This window comes from Nipponia nippon, unplaced genomic scaffold (assembly GCF_047370975.1).
Source record: "Nipponia nippon isolate SJK-2023a ecotype South Korea unplaced genomic scaffold, ASM4737097v1 scaffold_7, whole genome shotgun sequence".
NCBI lineage: Eukaryota > Metazoa > Chordata > Aves > Pelecaniformes > Threskiornithidae > Nipponia > Nipponia nippon.
The window spans coordinates 32,588,019-32,607,076 of record NW_028262391.1 but is presented as its reverse complement, the minus strand read 5'-3'; the positions used below and the strand labels follow the sequence as shown (position 1 = coordinate 32,607,076).

The 19,058-nt window shown below is 43.9% G+C and overlaps 1 protein-coding gene across 4 annotated transcripts in view; it reads left to right on the top strand.

The window, feature by feature from the left end:
• The first annotated feature begins 37 nt into the window (after positions 1 to 37).
• PDPR (pyruvate dehydrogenase phosphatase regulatory subunit) overlaps positions 38 to 19,058 on the top strand; it is a 28,460-nt gene continuing 9,439 nt past the window's right edge. The window contains exons 1-17 of one of the 4 annotated variants that reach the window (XM_087739030.1): positions 38 to 96; positions 950 to 1,247; positions 3,616 to 3,749; positions 4,704 to 4,785; positions 4,877 to 5,040; positions 6,054 to 6,175; positions 7,059 to 7,176; positions 8,551 to 8,700; positions 11,491 to 11,683; positions 13,241 to 13,365; positions 15,010 to 15,165; positions 15,268 to 15,401; positions 15,797 to 15,945; positions 17,287 to 17,399; positions 17,754 to 17,848; positions 18,499 to 18,588; positions 18,868 to 19,050. In XM_087739030.1, coding sequence (XP_087595156.1) covers positions 1,021 to 1,247; positions 3,616 to 3,749; positions 4,704 to 4,785; positions 4,877 to 5,040; positions 6,054 to 6,175; positions 7,059 to 7,176; positions 8,551 to 8,700; positions 11,491 to 11,683; positions 13,241 to 13,365; positions 15,010 to 15,165; positions 15,268 to 15,401; positions 15,797 to 15,945; positions 17,287 to 17,399; positions 17,754 to 17,848; positions 18,499 to 18,588; positions 18,868 to 19,050 — 2,235 coding nt within the window. In that variant the 5' untranslated portion in view covers positions 38 to 96; positions 950 to 1,020. Of the gene's footprint in view, positions 97 to 134; positions 456 to 946; positions 1,248 to 3,615; positions 3,750 to 4,703; positions 4,786 to 4,876; positions 5,041 to 6,053; positions 6,176 to 7,058; positions 7,177 to 8,550; positions 8,701 to 11,490; positions 11,684 to 13,240; positions 13,366 to 15,009; positions 15,166 to 15,267; positions 15,402 to 15,796; positions 15,946 to 17,286; positions 17,400 to 17,753; positions 17,849 to 18,498; positions 18,589 to 18,867; positions 19,051 to 19,058 lie in introns of those variants that run through there. The other 3 variants (XM_087739029.1, XM_087739033.1, XM_087739031.1) reach the window with 3 other exon arrangements.

Sequence of the window (19,058 nt, the reverse complement as noted above, 5' to 3'; positions counted from 1 at the left end):
CGACGGGGCGGGTGACGCAGCGCGCAGGGGCGGCTGTCGCGCCGCGGCTGGCGGCCGTAAAGCGCGGAAGGTCAGTCAGGCCTCCCCCTGCCCCAGGTGAGCCGCCGCCGCCCCGCCGGCCCCGCCGCCCCGGCCCGCTCCCCCGGCCCGCTCCCTGCCCTCACCTCCCCTCCCAGCGGCCCCCAGCGCTCGGCCGCGGGCCTGCCCCGCTCCCCGGGCTCGGGGGCTCCGGGGGAGGCGAGCAGGCCACGGCGGCGGCTCCCCTGCCAGCCCGCCCCGACACCCTTCCCGTCAGGTTCGGCCGTGCCGCCTTCTCGATGCGGACCTGCGGCGTGTGGCAGACCGCGGCCAAGGGAAGCCACAAGCCCACAGCAGTAACCTGGGCACTGAATTCCCTCCTGGGCCAGCGGGCTGAGCTGCGGTATGGCGCTGCCGCAGCCGGGCGTCCCGTAGCGGTAACACTGACCTTCTCGGAGAGCCTGTCTCTAGTTCCTTGTGCTGGTTACTCTCATCACAGACTTTGTTTCCTTCCTCAGGTGAAGGCCTGACAACGTTGATGATCAAGCTTCTTTGCGCCCTATTAACCTTCGCCTTTATGAAAGATTTCAGAGCACGTTCTGTGCCTGCCGGCTTTCTCTAGTCCACCTGCTGTTGGTGCGAGAGCGTTCTCGCCGTTCTTTTCCAGCTTTCGTCTGGTTCTTTGCTTGTCGTCAGGTTACGCTGCCGGCAAAAACGAAGATGTAATGCTCTGTACCCATTGTACGATCTAAATTTAAATCTTAATAGCGAGACTGTTGTTTCAGGACTGAATCACTGCTCTCCTGTTTGTTTACTCATCAGCTTTCCCATGTCCACTTATACCCGGCGCACCATGGGATGTTTGCCGCTGCCAGCCTTGTATATAGTAAGATAAGTGGTAACATGATTCTCGTCTTTTCCTTCCTAGAAGGAGTGGTACTGAGTTAACGTCTGAATACATCTAGGTGGTGCTTTAAAGAAAACTGACAAATAGCTGCCGGGATGTTTCTCCGATTACTGTCAGATGTCCGGTGGCGGGCAGCTAACCCAAAATGGAGAAGGATGACCTGCTCCCGGCGAAGTACCTCAAGTACAGCAGAGCCTCACCCGGTTGCCTTGCCAGCACAGGCGCAGGTTGTCATCTGTGGTGGTGGAATCATGGGCACCTCCGTGGCGTATCACCTTTCCAAGATGGGTTGGAAGGATATAGTCTTACTTGAGCAGGGCAGGTAAGGATTTCTGGTAACAAAACCAAAGAAACAGGACTTATCTGTGTAGCAGCATCTGCTGTAATGTGTTATTTCTACCTCTTCACCTGGACTTGGACCCATGGAATGAGCTTATACTGAACATTAGTAACAACACTTAGGACTTCTTTCCAAGCACAGGGCAGACCTGCGAGGTGAAGGATATTCCTTGTGTGATTGCGATGGGTTAGCCTTGGTTAAGGGCCAAAGTCCCACACAGGCACTCGCTTTCCCTCCTCAGCAAGACAGGGAGATAGTAGGCTGAGAAAGATCAAGATAAAGACATGGAGATTGCTTACCAGTTACTGCCGTGGGCAAAACAGGCTTGCCTTAGGGAGAGTTAATTAAAATAATTAAAGAATTACTTTATTTCATGCCAGTTAGAATAGATTCAGGTAGTGAGAAACAAAAACCAAACATTAAAATACCACCTTTCCTTTCCCATGCTCGACTTTCCTCCTGTACTCCTGTACCCCCGCTCTGCCCCAAGAAGCGCAGGGGGTGAGTGGTGGGGGGATGATCAGTACTGGGCTCCGGCATGGGTTTTCCACGGGCTGCAGTTCCTGTCAGGAGAACTCTGCCCTGGCGTGGGTTTTCCACGGACCACAGTTCTTTCGGGAGATATACATCTGCTCTGGTGTAATCACAGGTAATCGTGTAAAACATAATGCAGCTGGCAAAGATGGACCATTTTAAGAGAACTAAAAATCTGTGTTAAGTCATCCAGTCCCTATTGACCATCTCTAGAAGTAGGATGTGATATGCATATGAAGTATTACACCACTAGCAAAGCTCAAAAGAGATTGCAGGAGATGCGGAGGTTATAAGCAGACATCACTAAAACATCACCCTGTAAGCTGGTTAAAGGCTCGGATTACCTAGTTTGTCTGTTGCAGGATTTAGCGCCTATCTGTAAAAAGGCCAAGGCCGTTACTGTTTGGCTGAATACAAGTCTTTGTGCGCTCCTCGGTGAGTTGGATCTGCTGTCCGTGGCAGAGTGCGTAGATCCTGTTGAAGATGGGCTGTGCGGCCCTTACCTGTTTAGATTTCTGTTTCGGAGGTGGATTCGTGGTGTTTTCGTTGAGCAATTCGGGGACCTTGGGCATGAGACAGTGCTAAGACTTTGGGGGTTTGAAGAGGTGTTTATCGCAGCAGCTTCTAACACTAAATAGGTGCTGGACTGAGAATATTTACCATCTAGCTTAGAGCTTCCCACTTGATGCTGCCTTCGAGAATAGTTAGCTGTGACTCCTTGACTTTGCATGGCTGGGAAGCAGGTAGCGTCAAGTTCTTTATAGTCGCAAAGAGAGGAAATTGGGTAGTCTCATCTGAGACCTTGTGAGTGGTGGCCTTCCGAGGGAGGTGAGCTGCTAGGCTTCATTTGTTCAGGAAACGTAATCTGTACTAGCCTGGAGTGGGGTATGAATACTCCGCTACAGATCTTCACTGAGGTAGGTGCTGTACAAGCTCAGTCCGTGTGTGTGCTCAAGGAAAAAGAAGAACATTGCATTAGCAGAAACATCTAATGTGAAGCACAGCATGGTGAGATCGTGCTTCAGCTGTTTCGGTTGTGATTGCGCAGAGGTGTAGCAAAAAGAATACTTTACTCAACTGATTCTTAGGTTGAATTTCTGAGAGAATATGGACACGCTAGGCCAAAAGCAGTCTTGTCAAAGGCTGGCATAGGCAAGTGGAAAAATGCAGGATTGCTTTAGCAGTGGGAGAGATGACTTAGAAGTATTGTGGAAGCAGGCTGTGAGAGAGATGCTGAAATCTAATTGTCTTGTCTTCACCTGTCTATGCCGCAGGGAGTTTTTAATAGGTTTCTGTCTCTACAGCAGCCCTTCACCAAATGGCTAGATGGACAGTGGTTTAAGGGCGGTTTAAAAAGGAACAAGAAATACGTGTACCTATCTATGGCAGTTGCTGCACAGTAAGAGGGACTTGTTCTTACTGTGAACTGCAAAGATGCAAGACTCAAATCCAAGTTAATTTTCATTTGAGGGAAATCTTGCTTTGGAGAAAGAAAGAATCAGGTAGGCAGGTCGACTTAAGCATAAGGTAATTTTTTTTTGAAGTGCTTTCTTTGAAAAATTTCAGTGTTCAGGACTAATTAAAGAGAAGTGGTTTTGGAATACAATGCGTTTTCAAAACTGAGCTAAAGGAGAAGCATTCTAGAGGTTGCATTATCCCTGCATCATCCAACTTACAGCTTTTGGTCTGCTGTGTCTGGGGGAGAGGTTGCTGTCTGGTTTGTGCTGTCAGCAGAACTGCTGGAGCAGCTGGACGGGGGCCGCTTGCCTCTCCACCTGTCAGCTAGATGCGGCCTTCTTTGCAACTTCTCCTGCAGGTTGGCCGCTGGTACCACTCGCTTCTGTGCTGGCATCGTGAGCACAGCCAGGCACGTGTCCATAGAGCTGAAGATGGCAGACTATTCAAACAAGCTCTACCAGCAGCTGGAACAAGAGACGGGAGTAAAAACAGGTACTAAAAATGTAATCATTGGGTAATCTGTGGGAAACTGAATCAAAGTAATGACACTGAAACTTGAATGTAATTTTACAGTGTCTTAAGAGTTGATGGTTCCTGTTCAAAAATGGTACATTTGGACTGCATCAGATGCAAAGGAATGTTAGTAATGTAACCAGAAGAGTGGGAAGAAGGGTGTCAGATGGGCAAACTGAAGGCAGACTACCTGCAAACTGTGATCGTTTTTTACGTTGTCTGTAATTTGGGCAAACATAGGTGAATTTTCACAAGGACACTAAAAAGTATATTGTACTGACTGGAGCAAATGGCCCATTTTCTGCACCGATTCACTTCTCAAAAAGAGAAGATTAACAGAAGCACTAAAGCATAGGCAAAGCAAGATATCTTACTCTAGTCTCACCCTGGAAATAACAAGAAAACCTGGTGTTGAAATTCTCTCCCTCCCTCCAAAATGCTCAGTCATGTACCTGATGGAAAGAACTTGGTCACTGAAAGTTTTCTGCTGACAAGGACTTGTGATGTATATCAGACTCAGCAGAGGTTAATAACTGTGCTTGTAATTAAGATTAGTATTGATCTATTGCAGGTAGCAGAGTCACAAAATATCTGCATTTAGTTGTTGAGGTTTTATTCTTCTGAGTAGCTATTAAATCACTTTTTTGCCAGTAACCTCTCTCTCTTTTAATAGGTACCATTTGTGAAGTGGAATATTTTTATAAACTTGAGTAAATGTAGTAGAAAGAGTTAGAATGCAAGTCAGATTGCGTTGACTAATGCAGTTTTTAATTACTAGCTGTTAAGTGTTTAAAGTTATTTGGGGATCTGGGATTTCCAGGGTCCTGAGTAGTGGAAGGAACAGGTCTGCAATTATATTAAAGCAATGGGTCTGAGATTAAAAGGAATTCAAGATCCTGTCCAAATCTGACTTGACTTTGGTCGTTGTCATAGGGTACGTGAAGACAGGCTCTGTTTCACTGGCTCAGACTCAGGATCGACTAATCTCCCTGAAACGCATTGCTTCATCACTGAAGTACGTATAAGCAGGAAATACAACTGATCCTAAGTTTGCACCAGCTCTCCTGCAAGACGAGTGATGGCATTTTTCTTATGTTCTGTGGCAGTGTAATGGGGATACCTTGTGAAATTATCACCCCGAAGCAAGTGGCACAGCTCCACCCACTGATCAACATCCATGACCTTGTGGGGGCCATGTATGTGCCAGAAGATGCACTCGTGTCATCCGCCAATGTGAGTCTGGCTCTGGCAACCGCTGCCTCACGGAATGGTATGAGGTTTTTTTATCTATAGAGTGCTCTCCTGCATGATAGTTACCTTCTTTCCAAAAAAGAAAATTATGTTCTGCATCTCTTTTGGTATTCTAACTGAGCACTGAAGACCAAAACTTGGGTTATTTCTATAAGGTTCGGATTCTTTAATATCTACTTTTCCTCAAAAAACAGGCTGAATTTTTTTTAACATACTGAGTCTTTACGGATCTGCTGTGATAGTTCAAGCACCAGTTTGTTGTCCTTACTGATAATATATTTCTCTGAATAAGCACACACTCTTTTATCATAAAAACAATCCTTCGTAGGACCTGACTCAAAATTACGTATCTAAAGAGTTTTAATTGCCTACAAATGAAAAGGTGTGATTCAGTCCTTGTGGAATATTTCATTGGGCCCATATGCTTTGGAAATGGGTTTGGAAGTGCAGTAATAAATGCTGTTTGCCCAGCACTTTGGCAAATTTGGAGTGGTCTAAACGTGGGAGAAAGGTTAGATACGATAACAGAGATGAAGCTCATTAAGGATAAAAGTCCCTCAGATTGGAAGAAGCTACTTGGGAAGATACCTCTCTTAGTTTCTTTTAGTCCAGCTTTTTTTGCATACTATTAATTGATTTTTTCACAAAATGACGGATTTCCCATAAAAGAACCAGTCTTGCCATCTGAAACTACAGACTTTGTTGCATAAAGGAATTGTAATGGAAAGAAATCCATAGCTGAGACTCTTTTTTTTTCATGTTGTTGATACTAGGGTCTATTTATCACCCAGATTGTCACATGGGAAAAAGTACTGTAACTCTTCACAGTCTCAGCCTTTAAATTATGCACAAATTGTATGCAGGACATTTTAGAAATAACAGGGTTTCACTTAAAAATTACTGGGTCAAGAATAGAAATTTTGTCTTAAAGAGAAAATAAGCATTTAGTTTGAGTTTAAGGGTTTAATGTTAGCAGCCTGACACATTAGAAAGAAAGTTTGTGGTATACTGACTTTCTTACGTCCTCTTCAGGTGTCCAGATTCATGAACGGACAAGTGTCAGTCATGTCTCAGTCCAGAAGGGTCGTGTGACTGGAGTCGAGACCGACAGAGGACAGATTCAATGCCAGTACTTTGTCAACTGTGCTGGCCAGGTTGAATTATTAAATTTTTTTCCTTCTTTTTTCCTTTGGTTAAGAACATGTGCACTTCCCTCAGGTTTTTTTTCTGTTTTCCGGGGGGGGGGCGGGTTGCCCTTTTTTTTTTTTTTTTACTGTTTGTGCTTTGGCTTAGTTTACTGGAGTAGATCAAAGTCATGTTATTCAGCTTCTCAGACCACCAGGGGTGTGAAGGAGGAAAGCAGTGCTTGCTGTTTGCTTGGCACCAAAGACTGGATGTTAACCTGCTGAGGAGCACCCTGCAGCTTGTTGGTACAGCTCTGCACATGATCTCTGTCCTGGGGGGTGCACCCTTCTGACAGGAAGAATTTTGCTTTGGCTCTTAGTGAGGCCGTTAAGTCTCTCTCTACCCTTCTCTCCCTCTCTCACACACACACTGAAAGTTCCTTTTTTGGTTGTTTTTCTTAGTGTCATGTCTTCTCCAGTCTGAAAATACATCTGACAATTGCTGTTTCTCAACTTGCAGCTGGCTGTCTTGTTAGTATGGAGTCTTAGCAGTACAGGCACCTAAATCCTGACTGTTCTGCTTCTAGAGGCTAAGCCTCGTGTTGACTTTGGTGTCCAAAAGCAAAATAAGCTTTTGTATTGCAAGTTGATTCTTCTTAGTCTTGAATCAAGGCCCCACTTTTCTAAATCTTATGTGAGGAACAGAAAAACAGTCTTTGTCCTAAACAGTTCAAATTCTAAGCAAAGAGAAAAAAATGTGTGTCTGTTTAAGATTTAGGGGACTGAACCAAATCTTATTTGGCCTTTTATGAAGCAAACCCACAGAGAGGACCTGTGCTTTTGTCCTGCCCTTTTTTTTCCCTTGGAGTTAGTTTTCTTCTTTTGCATTCTAACATGCACTTTTTTATTTCAGTGGGCCTATGAGTTGGGCCACTCTGGGGAGGAGCCAGTCAATATCCCACTCCATGCCTGCGAACACTTCTACCTCCTGACACATCCTTTGAAGGAACCTCTGGCAAGCAACTTACCAAGTAAGGATTTTTCAGCTTTATCTCACTTTTCTTGGTGAATTATATCTGCTATTCCAAGGCGATGCATAGTTTATGACATAAAGGCCAACTAAGGGCTATCAGTTCTCAGCTTATTTGGGATCGTGAAGTACCTTCTAGCTGAATTGCTCTGAATATCCTCTTTCAGTGGTAGAATCTCTTTTCTTACTCTCGGGAAAGCTTTCGCTGCAGAAATTGATTTTCAGAGTCGGTCATAGCAGGAGAATGATGTTGACTCTAGCTTGACTAGTAGGTGTGTCTGAGACTTGGATTTTGTTGCATTTGTGAGCTGGAGAGGGTGCTAGCCTCGGCACTATGTTTTCCTTGCAGGCTGCTGTCCCCAAATGGCCCATCTATTCCTTTCCTCCAACTGAAGCTAAGGCTTTACAATGGCATTTACATGTCTATGAGCTGTAGGGGCAACCAAAGCACTTGAGGTAATTGCTCCTCCCCCATGTTCTGGCTTTTGGATCTCTTAAAGAAAAGCCCTTGTGTTTGAAAACTGTGGTTGGGAAGTAGAAAGCTTTGCTTATTTACTCTTAGTCTTTACCAAGAGTTGCTGCTCCTAGTGAGTAATGTCTGTACTCTCCAGGGAATCCGGAGTCCCTGAGTGCTTTGCTTTTACTTGACTCAGTTTGTGTGTCGGGGTGTGTGTGTGTGTGTGTGCACGCGAGTGTGTATATATATTCACAGCTTTTCTGTACATGGGAAGAATTGCCATGGAACATGTCAGGTGGAGTATCATAAATGCTTCAAGTTGACACTACCACTGGAAGAAGCAATCCAGACCTGACTGCTTGTCCTCACCCCAGTGCTGCCCACCTTCTTTGTGCTGGTGGCCTGCAACAAACTGAATCAGTGGTGCATCCCCATTAAAATTAACTGTTCTTAATATAGGAAGAGAAAGAGGGGGAGGGCAGAACATCTCTTGGCGGAAGCTCTGGTCTTGGGTGCAGTTCCAGTGGAACTAAGCCAGTATAATAGCTTATTGGTGCCAGAAGGGATCAGACTCCCTCTTGTGTCCTCCCACTCCTGGTAACACTGCGCTGCTCTTGGCTTGGGTGCTCTTCAGGTTCAATTCAGTTGACTGTGCTGCCCAAAAGTTAACGTGCGTGGTTGTGGTGGGAGTTAATGCTGGCTTAGTAATCTAAACTGGCCCGCCAAGGCGTCACGTGAGAACCAGAATGGTGTGAAAGTGTGGGGCTGGGGGACCGAGACTGTCTCTTCTCAGGTCAGGGGGCCGCTAGCTTGGCCCAGCCTGTCACCAGACCCCATCGTTGGCGTTTGTGGAACAACGGCCTGAGATAGCTATCCCTTCTCTCAATTCCCTTCCCACCTCTTTTCTTTCCTCTGCAGCTATTGTAGACCCAGATGGCAGGATCTACATACGCAACTGGCAAGGTGGCATCCTCTCAGGAGGCTTTGAGAAAAACCCCAAACCTCTCTTCACGGAGGGACGGAACCAGCTGGAGATTCAGAACCTTCAAGAAGACTGGGATCATTTTGGTATGTTAAGGAGGAAAGATTCCCACAGCAATGTGGCTTCAGCAGAAGGCAGAGTTAGCAACAATGCAGGCTGTTGTTGACCAGCTAGCGTGTGTCTGCCTTTACCTGAAAGGTGTGGGAAAGATGAACGTTCTCTCAAATTCATTCTTCTCTTCATTTGTCAGTAATTTGCGTAAAACCCCTTTAGCAAGGACTACATTGATATCTGTGTAGTGTTTAAAAACACCCGCTAACCCTCAGTGTATATGAATGTCCTGTAGTGCAGCAAGGTACTACATAAACTTTCCAACGCTGCTCTTCCATTTAATTTGATTTTTGACTGTCAGTGCCACATGCTGCTCCTCTTGTGTCGCTGTAGATCAACACTGTTGACCTGCCATGTAGCTGTGGTATTTTGTTTCTGCAGCTCTCTTCAGTGGTGACTGCCAAGTGCATTTCCATCAGTGGCAGTTGCTTTGTGGACAGAACTTGGTATTGTTGCTTCCCTGACTTCATCCCACCATTGACAGTGGTGGTTTATTATATTCCAAATGTTCTGTCTTTCTCTTCCCATTTTATTTGATTCTATTTTTATATTCTCTATGTACTTTTACATGGAGGGCTCTTTCTGTAGGGAAGAACATAGCATGGTCTATGCGTTGCTTTCTTTTTTTTTTTTCCCCCCCCTCTTTTATGCCTGGTAAGTTTGTGTGTGCCCTCTCATCTTCAAATTTGCCTTTTTTTCAGGGATCCAGTTTTCCCTTGTGTCAGAGCTCTTTGCATCCCTTGTGAATGCACATGCCTCTGTCTGTGACTCTAGGCATGGATGGATTTTCACTGATTTCTTTCTGCAGTGGTAGTATGTTCTTCCAGCTGCTTCCCAGGTTAAACTGATTCATTTTACTTTCATTTCTGTGAGATACTGTATTGCTATCATAAAAGTTTAAACTCCAGGGAGTGGAGCAAGGATGGGGTGCAGTTTTGTGGTGGCACATGCTAAAGGTTTTTAGAGCTATAGATGCCTACAGACTTGCTTGAAGATCTTAGCTTCACTAATGAGTTGCTCGAGCTCTGCACCCACTTCCTTTTTGGTTTTCTAGGTACTGCTGAAATGAAAAGGCACTGCTTGCTGGCACCCACAAATTGCCCAAATTTTGGAGGAAACTGCATACTATGTTCCAGTATTACGCTTTTATCAGTTCAAACATACCAAACGGTTGAGCAGAGTCCGAGCTTACTCAGCCAATATTTGATCCTTTTCTAGGGCTGCAGTTGCTGTGGCTTGAGCTCTTGCATTACTGCTTTGATCTCTTTCGTTGGAACACCTTTTGGTTTTAAAATAGCCTGTACAGTTGCTTAAATGTTGGGCTGGATAAGCGAACAAATCTAACATGGATCCCTCTTTTTATCAATAAGAAAAAAAAACATCTGTACCTACAGGCTCTGACTCTGGAATTCTAATGCATGAGAGAGGGAAGAAAAGGCGCAGGTCAGAAAGACTTTCTGTTTGTAACTTCTTAGGTAATGTGAAATCTTATTATTTTACTGCTTGTGTGTAAAGCTGAGGAGTGTTATTAGTGCTGAATCTTGAGGGCTTTTATCTGGAGTGCTATGTAGAGGTAACTTCTGGGCAAGAAAAACAAAGTAGATAGCTTATCCCTTTATTAACACTCTCAAATGTCAGACTGTGAAGAATTGCCGAAGGACCTTTCCAGCGTGACTGGGCAATGAAGTGGCAAGGAAATTCAATGAGGATAAATGTGAAGTGACGCAAGTGCATGAGGCTGTGCGGGGATGGTCTTATTTTCACCATACAAAATGATGGGCTTTGAACTGACCTTGGGGTTGTTTTAGTTCTGTGAAGATATCAGCTCAGTAGCAGTCAAAGCAGAAGACAAGTTAGGAATTATTAGGAAAGGAGCAGAAAACACAATCATTATGCAACACTAAATTCTTGGTTTGCCAGATAGTGGTTGTTGTTCTAGGCTCCCTATCTCCAGAGGGTATCATATGACTGGAGAAGGCCTGGTGAAAGAGCAGCAAGAGGCTGATCAAAGCTTGGAACAATTTCCAAGCGAGGAATGACTGAGTGGGCTGGGAAAGAGATGACAGAAGGGAAATAAACAGAGGTCTATGAAATCTTGAATGAGATGGGCAGCATAGATGGGAATCTCCTGTTCACTGTCTTTTCTATTATGCCAACTGGGAGGCATCAAAAAAAGTTAATTGAGTGTGAATTTCGAAACAAAAGGAGGTGATTCCTCATACAACAAATACTAAATATGTGGAACTCCTTGTCAGCGCTTGTAGGATGTTTTCATGAGTTTGGGGACGACTGGTCAAGTACTTGGAAGAGAGGTTGATTTAGGAGCTACTAAATAGGGAAAACATATCAGGTTTTTAGGAAATCCTCTGAGCTGATGGTAAGTGGAGGCTGGCATAGTGTGTGGGACAAGTGTTATATAAATTTGCTTGTTCTTATTCCTCACTAGGTATCTATTTGATGTCTGTTCCTATTGTTTTCCGTAACAAAGCTGAACGCGCTCTTGCTCTGTTGAGAACAATAGTGGGCTCTTGATCTGGATCAGTATGGCTGCTTTTATGGTATGCTATGTGATCCATTTCGAGTAGTTTGATTCCAGCAGGTAAACGGTTTATCCTGCGACTGTATTGAAACACGGAAGCAGTTTCCATGTGTTCAGATAACAGCATGCCTCTGTCGTGCTGTCCAGTTTGAAGGTGAAGTAGCTGAAATGTGTCGAGACTGAAGGCTGTGACTTTTTGTCTTTTTCTGTTTGTCTCGGGTCCTAGAGCCGCTTCTGAGTGCCCTTCTGCGCAGGATGCCAGATTTGGAGGCTCTGCAGATCATGCAGTTAGTGAATTGCCCAGAGTCCTTCACACCAGATATGCGCTGCATCATGGGAGAGTCACCCACCGTGCGGGGCTACTTCGTTCTGGCTGGCATGAACTCAGCTGGTATCTCATATGGTGGGGGAGCAGGCAAGTAAGTGGTTTATCACTGTTATGTGTAAGTAAGGTTTTAACCAAGAAAAGAGACTGCTCAGGTGATCCTTCTGTGTAGAATGTTCTGGTCAGTATTTGTCACCTCCTCTCTGACAAAGACTCCTCTTTTGTTTCCAACTTGAGCGAAGGCGAGGAGCAGTTGCCATGTTCTGATTATGTTCTCCTGTGTGTATTCCAAACCTGTGTTGGACTCTCCTCCTGTCTGGCACACCTCTCCTCAGGCATCACATCTCAGTGATCCCTGCTGGGGATCAAGTAAGCTTCCTTAGAGCTAACTGGTCCGATTTTTTTATCTACCAGGAAGAGATAAAAGCTTAGCAAAGCATATATTCCCTCATCTTCTGTACTCCATGATCCCCTTTAATTTATTATTTGACTGAAGCCCTTAGGTCATTCGAGTTGACACAACAGTTAATTTCTCTGAACGCAGAATGAATCTGATGCAGATGAAGCACCACATATGTGATGCCAGCGCTGCCAGTACTGGTAAAAACTGTCCTCTGCTAGTGAGCTAGGGATGTAATTTGTTTCCCAGTAAAATCCAGTTCCTGTGTTAATGCAAATACTTTGACAGGCATATAAGTGTGATCCCAGCAGCAAGGTTGCTTGCATAATGATCATCACTCCCTCTGATTGCCATTTGGTTTTGGCAGCCCAGCATTCCTTCTGCCATACAGCCTTCTTAACAAGCTGCTCATTTTTCGTGGCAGGTGTTAGTATCTGCGTTTGTCTCCACTCCACTAGTTTCTGTCCATTGTCTAATAATTTAACTCACCAGCGAAGCAACTCATGATTTTTTTTCTTTGTCATATAAAATACAGAGAATCTTTGCAGTGAGGTTCTCTAAGAATCAAAATAGTTTCTGAAGGTAAAAGCACTATTTGTCCATTTGTTGCTACAGCCTCAAGATAAGCAGCTTAGCTTGCCAATGTAACTTTGAATGATCAGTCTCAAACCCCTTTGTTTTTCTGTTTACTGACTGTGAACAGATCCTTCTGCTCTGCTTTGGTCTGAGCTGCCTTTGTCCTTTAGCTCTGGAGCATGCCTTCCTCCTTCACTGCTAGAAGTGTAGCTAAACATAACTTGACTGGCACCTCGTGCTGAAATGAATGCTGTCACTGATGGTTTGTGGCTGAGCCTACACCAGGTACTGAAAAATGACAAAGCAATCAGCCTCCTAACTCCAACCTAAATGTACTCGGCACCTCCTTTTGTAGCGTAGCCCAAGGACTTGACACAGTGTCAGCCAGGCTACCTCTCCAGGCTCTGGCTTCATTTACCACCTGTCCTTAACTTCCTGCTACCCTGTGTGTTTCATCCTAGTGGGAAATCAGTAATTTGGAAATCTGGTGGATGGGTTTTATAAAGGGAAACCTTCCAGATTCTGCTAGTATTTAGAATACCATGTTAGCTCTCTTCTCTGTCCCTACTGCAAGAAATTCTCATGTCCAAATTGCCTTGCTTCTGACTTCAAAGCTAGACTCTTTCCCTTAAGACATTGGCCGATATCTCAGTCTTTCTTTACTTTTTCCATCAGGTACCTGGCAGAGTGGATGGTAAACGGGTATCCATCAGAAAACGTCTGGCCTCTGGATTTGAAGCGTTTTGGTGCCCTTCAGAGCAGTCGCACTTTCCTCCGTCACCGTGTGATGGAAGTAATGCGTAAGTGAGGTCTCTGCATTCAGTGCTGGTCAGGATGTCCAAGATTTTCCTCTTTGCTCTTTGCTGCACTCTCTCTCCTCTGTCATCCCTCTGAGAACCATTTTCCTTCTTCCTGGCCTCCTTTGTGGCAATACAGCCTCTTCCCAGAAGAAAAGAAAGAGGGTGGGGTTTTTTTGTGTTAGCAGTGTTCTTACTGACTTTTCTTAAAGGAATGCTGTTGGTGCCGTGCTCTCTCCTATTTCTGTGCTTTGCCTCTGGTATGGGGAAATTAGTGCATATCTTTGTAGGATTCCAGCCTAATAAAACAATACCAAGGTCTTAACTGGGAATATTACGCTGTCTCAAACATTGATATTCTTTGCACATCATTACAGTGTAGAAATACCGTCACTTCCAACTTAGGATTATGTGATCCAGTTATCTCGCATCATTCAGGAAGTCTTCATAGACACATTCTGCTTTCTCCTGTCAAAGTTTGCGATAAATACCTTGCAGAACAGATTTGAGATGTCATTGTTCCTGTGTAAAGCCATACTTAATTTCCTCCTATTGTCTGATTATCTGTCCTAAGACAATGTGGACAACTTCTTTACAAGTTTCAAACAGAAGCATGAAGTGTTCCACAAGTTGCAAAACAGGAACGATTATTTGAATACCAAGTCTAAACTAAAAACGTGTTTGGGTGAAAGCAGAGAAGTTGGGTAAACCTCTTAGCCCTGCTATATCCAGGAAATAAAAACCTTATGTTTTGACCTTCCTCCCAGAAAAATCACTTTATACTCTTTCTAGTACAAATCTTGATTCTGATAGCTACAGAATGGTTTTTACAAGATAAGTACTGTATTCAATTTCTGTGGTGTTATGTTCCCATTCTAATCTATTCTTCCCTCTACCCACTCTTGCAGGACTACCAGTACCTGATAATGGCAATAAAATCATTAAATCATTAGCTATGAGGCAAAACCAGTAGAAGTATTTAGTAAGAAGTATTCAGCTTATCTTTAATTTTAAGCAGTTTATGACCTACATAGAAGCTTAACATTTATAAAGAAGTATTTAAGCATCCTTGAGTTATTACTTCCGACTGGTAACCAGGGAGGATGCTAAACATTTATTAGGGTGACTTGTTCTCTAAATGAGAATATACTGTATTGGCTGAAAAGGTATAGGAGCCATTTGGAAAAGCTTCAATAATTAGAAAAGGCTGAGCTGCCAATATTTAAGAAGGTGAACTAGATGATCCTTGGTAGCTGTGGGCTGCCTACCCCAGCATTAGTATTGTCAAAACGATAAGTGTCTGATGTAGTGCACTGTCAGGGAAGAATCAGCTGTAACTAATGCTAGTCAACATGACTTCATGAAAAATAGAGAGTTCTTGTTATCTTGACAGTATCGTCATGAGACCATAAGTATCTATAAATATAGGCATTCTGTGCAAATATTGTTACTCTGATTTTGAGTAGATACCAATGGATCCAAACAGATTTGCCAATTTCCAAAAACGGAAAGGGAAGGTCAGAACTGTTTTGAGGGAATTTCATTAATGGTTCAGATATTAGTAAGTATGTTTATTGATAATCTGGAAGAAAATATTAGATAAAAATAATCACTTTGCCTAATAATGGATCTTTGTGACCATTGCAGCCCTCCTGTGTGATCTGAAGGTTCCCCGTTGGGACTTCCAGACTGGCAGGCAGCTGCGTACTTCACCACTGTATGACCGTCTGGATGCACAGGGAGCTAGATGGATGGAGAAGCACGGATTTGAGAGAGTCAAGTATTTTGTCCCACCTGGGAAAGGTGAGATCATATTTTCCTCTGCCTAGTGCATCCCTATTGGTCTATGTAAGATCTTAGTTCATCCAGTTTACGAATTGTCCCTTTGATTCTTCTTTGCATTAGATCTGCTGGATTTGGATCAGAGCAAAACCTTTTACAAACCAGACTGGTTTGATATTGTGGGTTCCGAAGTCAAGTGCTGTAAGGAAGCGGTTTGTGTCATTGACATGTCATCTTTTACCAAGTTTGAAATAAGCGTAAGTACCTAGGAAGTGACAAAGCATCAGCCTGGTAAACGTGGCCTTTAGTTTATTATTGACTGCTTTTGCAAAATTCAGTGTGTCCTATTGAGGATAGATAGAGGAAGTCAAGCTGCATGACCAAATTCAGGTCGTACCACAATATTTAGCATAGATTGCTTTTTGTCTGTTGAAGGTCCAGTTTATAGAAATACCAGCCTAGTCTATAAATAGAATTTGACCTCTGGCACTATGTCACCATTGTATCCTATTACGCTCGAGACATCAGTGTCACTATCATTACGAATTGAAAGAATTTGGGCCAGGATGTTGATGCGATCTTAAACTGCCCCAGCGGATTTGTACTGCTCAGGCAGCTTGTCTGACTTTTCTCTCCCTTTCAATTCGTGTAGTCCACAGGAGACCAGGCCCTGGAGAGTCTGCAGTACCTCTTCTCAAATGACCTGGATGTGCCAGTTGGGCATGTTGTGCATACAGGCATGCTTAATGAGAAAGGAGGTTATGAGAATGACTGCAGCATAGCACGATTGAGCAAACGCAGGTGGGTATGCAGACAGCATCTTTATCCATCCCCCTTTGGGTCTTAGCGCCTTTAAGAACCTCTTAATGGAGATGATAAACTTTTTCCACCCCTCTGTAAAGAAAAAAGTCAAGTCTTGGTTCTCCACTTATGTTCCTAATTCAGTAACCCAAATGAGAGGGAGCTCCTGAATTTACCAATATTGGGGAAAATATGCTTTTTCTGGGACTACAGATGAACACAGATTTCTACAAAACATTAGGCCTTCAGATGTTTAATTTCTCAATTGAAAGACAAATTGTTTTCAGCACTTTATTAGAGTTTATTAATTTAGGTAATCATTCAAAGTGCAAGCCAAACGGTTCCTCATTGGCTCCTGGCCAATCTCCTCATTGGAATTACATGCTGAAAATACTACTTTTTGATTATTTCAGCTTTCTTTGCAGTATGGGTACTGTAATTCTCAGCTCCGCAGTCTCTCATGGTTCTTTTTTGTGCTTTCTGGCGCAAACTGACATGATCACAGGTTCTCATCCTTAGACTCAACAGTTTGGACTCTCTTTGGCATTTAATAAAAAAGTCTTCTCATTTTTAAAAACTTCTTCATGGGCATGTCCCAGCTGAATGTTGGTTTTATTTCCCTGGACCGTTTTCTATGCGTGCTTTCACTGTATTGGTGTGAAAGCATTCTTTGCTGCTCTTTCAATTAGAAACAGCTTTTCTTTCTCTTCCTATTCTGTCTGCATTCATGTATTGCTTAGAAGTATTGTCCTTCTCTGTGTGAAACCAGTAGCTTTCCTCCTTGCCTAGTCATTTTTGCAGATGTTATCTCTGTCAATAATGTACTTTAACTCACAGTTTGTATGAAAGAGACTTACACAACAAGTAGCTCATTTTCACGTATCAAGTGGAGTTCTGTTTTTGGAAACTGTTAATAATAACCACCATTGTGTGTGAAAAGACTTTTGCTGAAACAAGAAATTGCTGTGTGAACCAAACACTCTTCTGATTGTCAGAGTAGACAGAATCACTGGTGGTGAAGAGCCGCGAATACCCTCTGCAAAATGATTGTGACTTTTGAGATACCCTGTGAACTTTCTGTGGAACTGCCTGTGTTCCCCTTCTAGTCACTTCTTGTCACCAGACTACTGCTAACGCTGGAAGGCTGGGATTTCTTGTCATGACAGATGTGATGGCGTTGATCCAGAGACTTTAGCTGTGGTTTTCGCAAACCAGCTTGTTTTGGTCTCCTGTTAGCTTGGAAGCTGCTGAATGGCTGCAGTAGTTCATGGACAAAGAATGAACTGAATCGTCTTGTGGCTGTCCATTCATTGTTTCTTGGTTTCAATTTTTCTGTTCCAGCTTCTTCATGATTTCCCCTACTGACCAACAAGTCCATTGCTGGGCCTGGCTGAAGAACCGCCTGCCCGATGACAGCAACCTGACCATGGAAGACGTGACCTGGAAGTACACCGGTAAGAAATCACTGAAAGCAGATTTCCTTATACAGCCTGAAATCACAAACGGTGTCTTGTGCTGCATGCCAGTTAATTGTTTAAGTGGTGGCTGGGTCTCCTTTCCAAACAGTTGCATGAAAACGGCAATTCAGAGACTTTCTTCTAGCAAGCCGTGAGCTGGCAGAAGCTTTCCTTTCCTGTGGACTGTCGGGAGAGGGAGTTTAATGATTCTTCCTCCGTTCTTAAGTGTAAATGTACCTATTAGTTCAATAAACACTAGACTTTAGAAATTGGGGCATGCGTATACATTAGTTAGACACTGGGCAAGACCTCTCCAGTCTCATCCTAATACTGTTATCTTCCCCTCTTTAGCTCTCAATTTGATCGGCCCCCGTGCTGTGGATGTCTTGTCAGAGTTGTCTTATGCCCCGATAACTCCAGAACACTTTCCCTCTCTCTTTTGCAAGGTGAGTGACTGTGCTTCCTTCGTCCTCACCCTGATAGGTTTTTCAAAGCATGTGTGGAAGGAGGGGAAGAATTATGTTTTGGGTAGTTAGAGGGGAATTTAGATTTACATACAGATTTACTACCATTACTGAGCTAGGTTGGTAATGTACTCACTAGGCTCACTTTAACTATTTCTCTTTGGGTTCTGCTTGCTAAATATATAGGTGAATACGGATTTGTTTTCAATATTCCACTCACTGTAGGCTTGGTGCTGTTTGATATCTTGGCATATTTCATATAATCAATTATGAAGCTGTCAGTCAGAGGGGCAGCTGGGATCGGTAACTCGGGAGTCATTGTCTCCTGTCACGTTAAAAGGCTGAGCAGATAGCTGCCGTTCAGCTTCTGTCTTGTATCTAGAATACAAGCCTTTCCTCACCTAGTTCCAAGGCTTATTGCCAAGTGTCATGAAATGATTAAGAAGTCTGGATAATGTGGATATACTATTTGAATTTTTAAATTTAAATTCTTCACAAGTATGTGCCGGTGGTGAACTGCAGTGAGGAAGGGGAGAAGGCTGGGCAGTGTGGTTTGCGTTATGCATTGTGCTCCTTCTGGATCTCTGTGCTGTGTTCCAGTTTGGATGATTTCACCCCCTCTGATTCTGCAGGAGATGAGCGTGGGCTATGCTAATGGCATCCGTGTCATGAGTATCACTCACACAGGAGAACCTGGATTCATGCTTTATATCCCCATAGAGGTAAGAGTACACTGTAGCCTTAGCTAATTAAAAGAGCTGGTTGCATGCATAATTGGAAACACTTTCCAAGTTGACTCAGGGTAATGAAATGTCTGGTCGGTACCATGGGAAAGCTGCCTGCAGGCACCAGGGGGAGTTTTGCTGCTTTGTATAGCATTCCAGTTGGGAAGACGTCGTGCTCTGGAGGCAGGGCACAGTAACATCCATGGTGGTGTGTCAGATGCTGTTGCTCTCTCCTGGTGTTTTTCTGCAGCTCTGTGTTTCACACTTCCTTTGCAGTATGCCCTTCACGTGTACAATGAGGTGATGAACATGGGACAGAAGTACGGGATTCGGAACGCCGGTTATTACGCGCTCCGCAGCCTGCGCATTGAGAAGTTCTTTGCATTCTGGGGCCAGGATCTGGATGCCTTTACCACTCCTATGGAGTGTGGACGCGAGTTCCAGGTCAAGCTGGAAAAGGTGCAGTG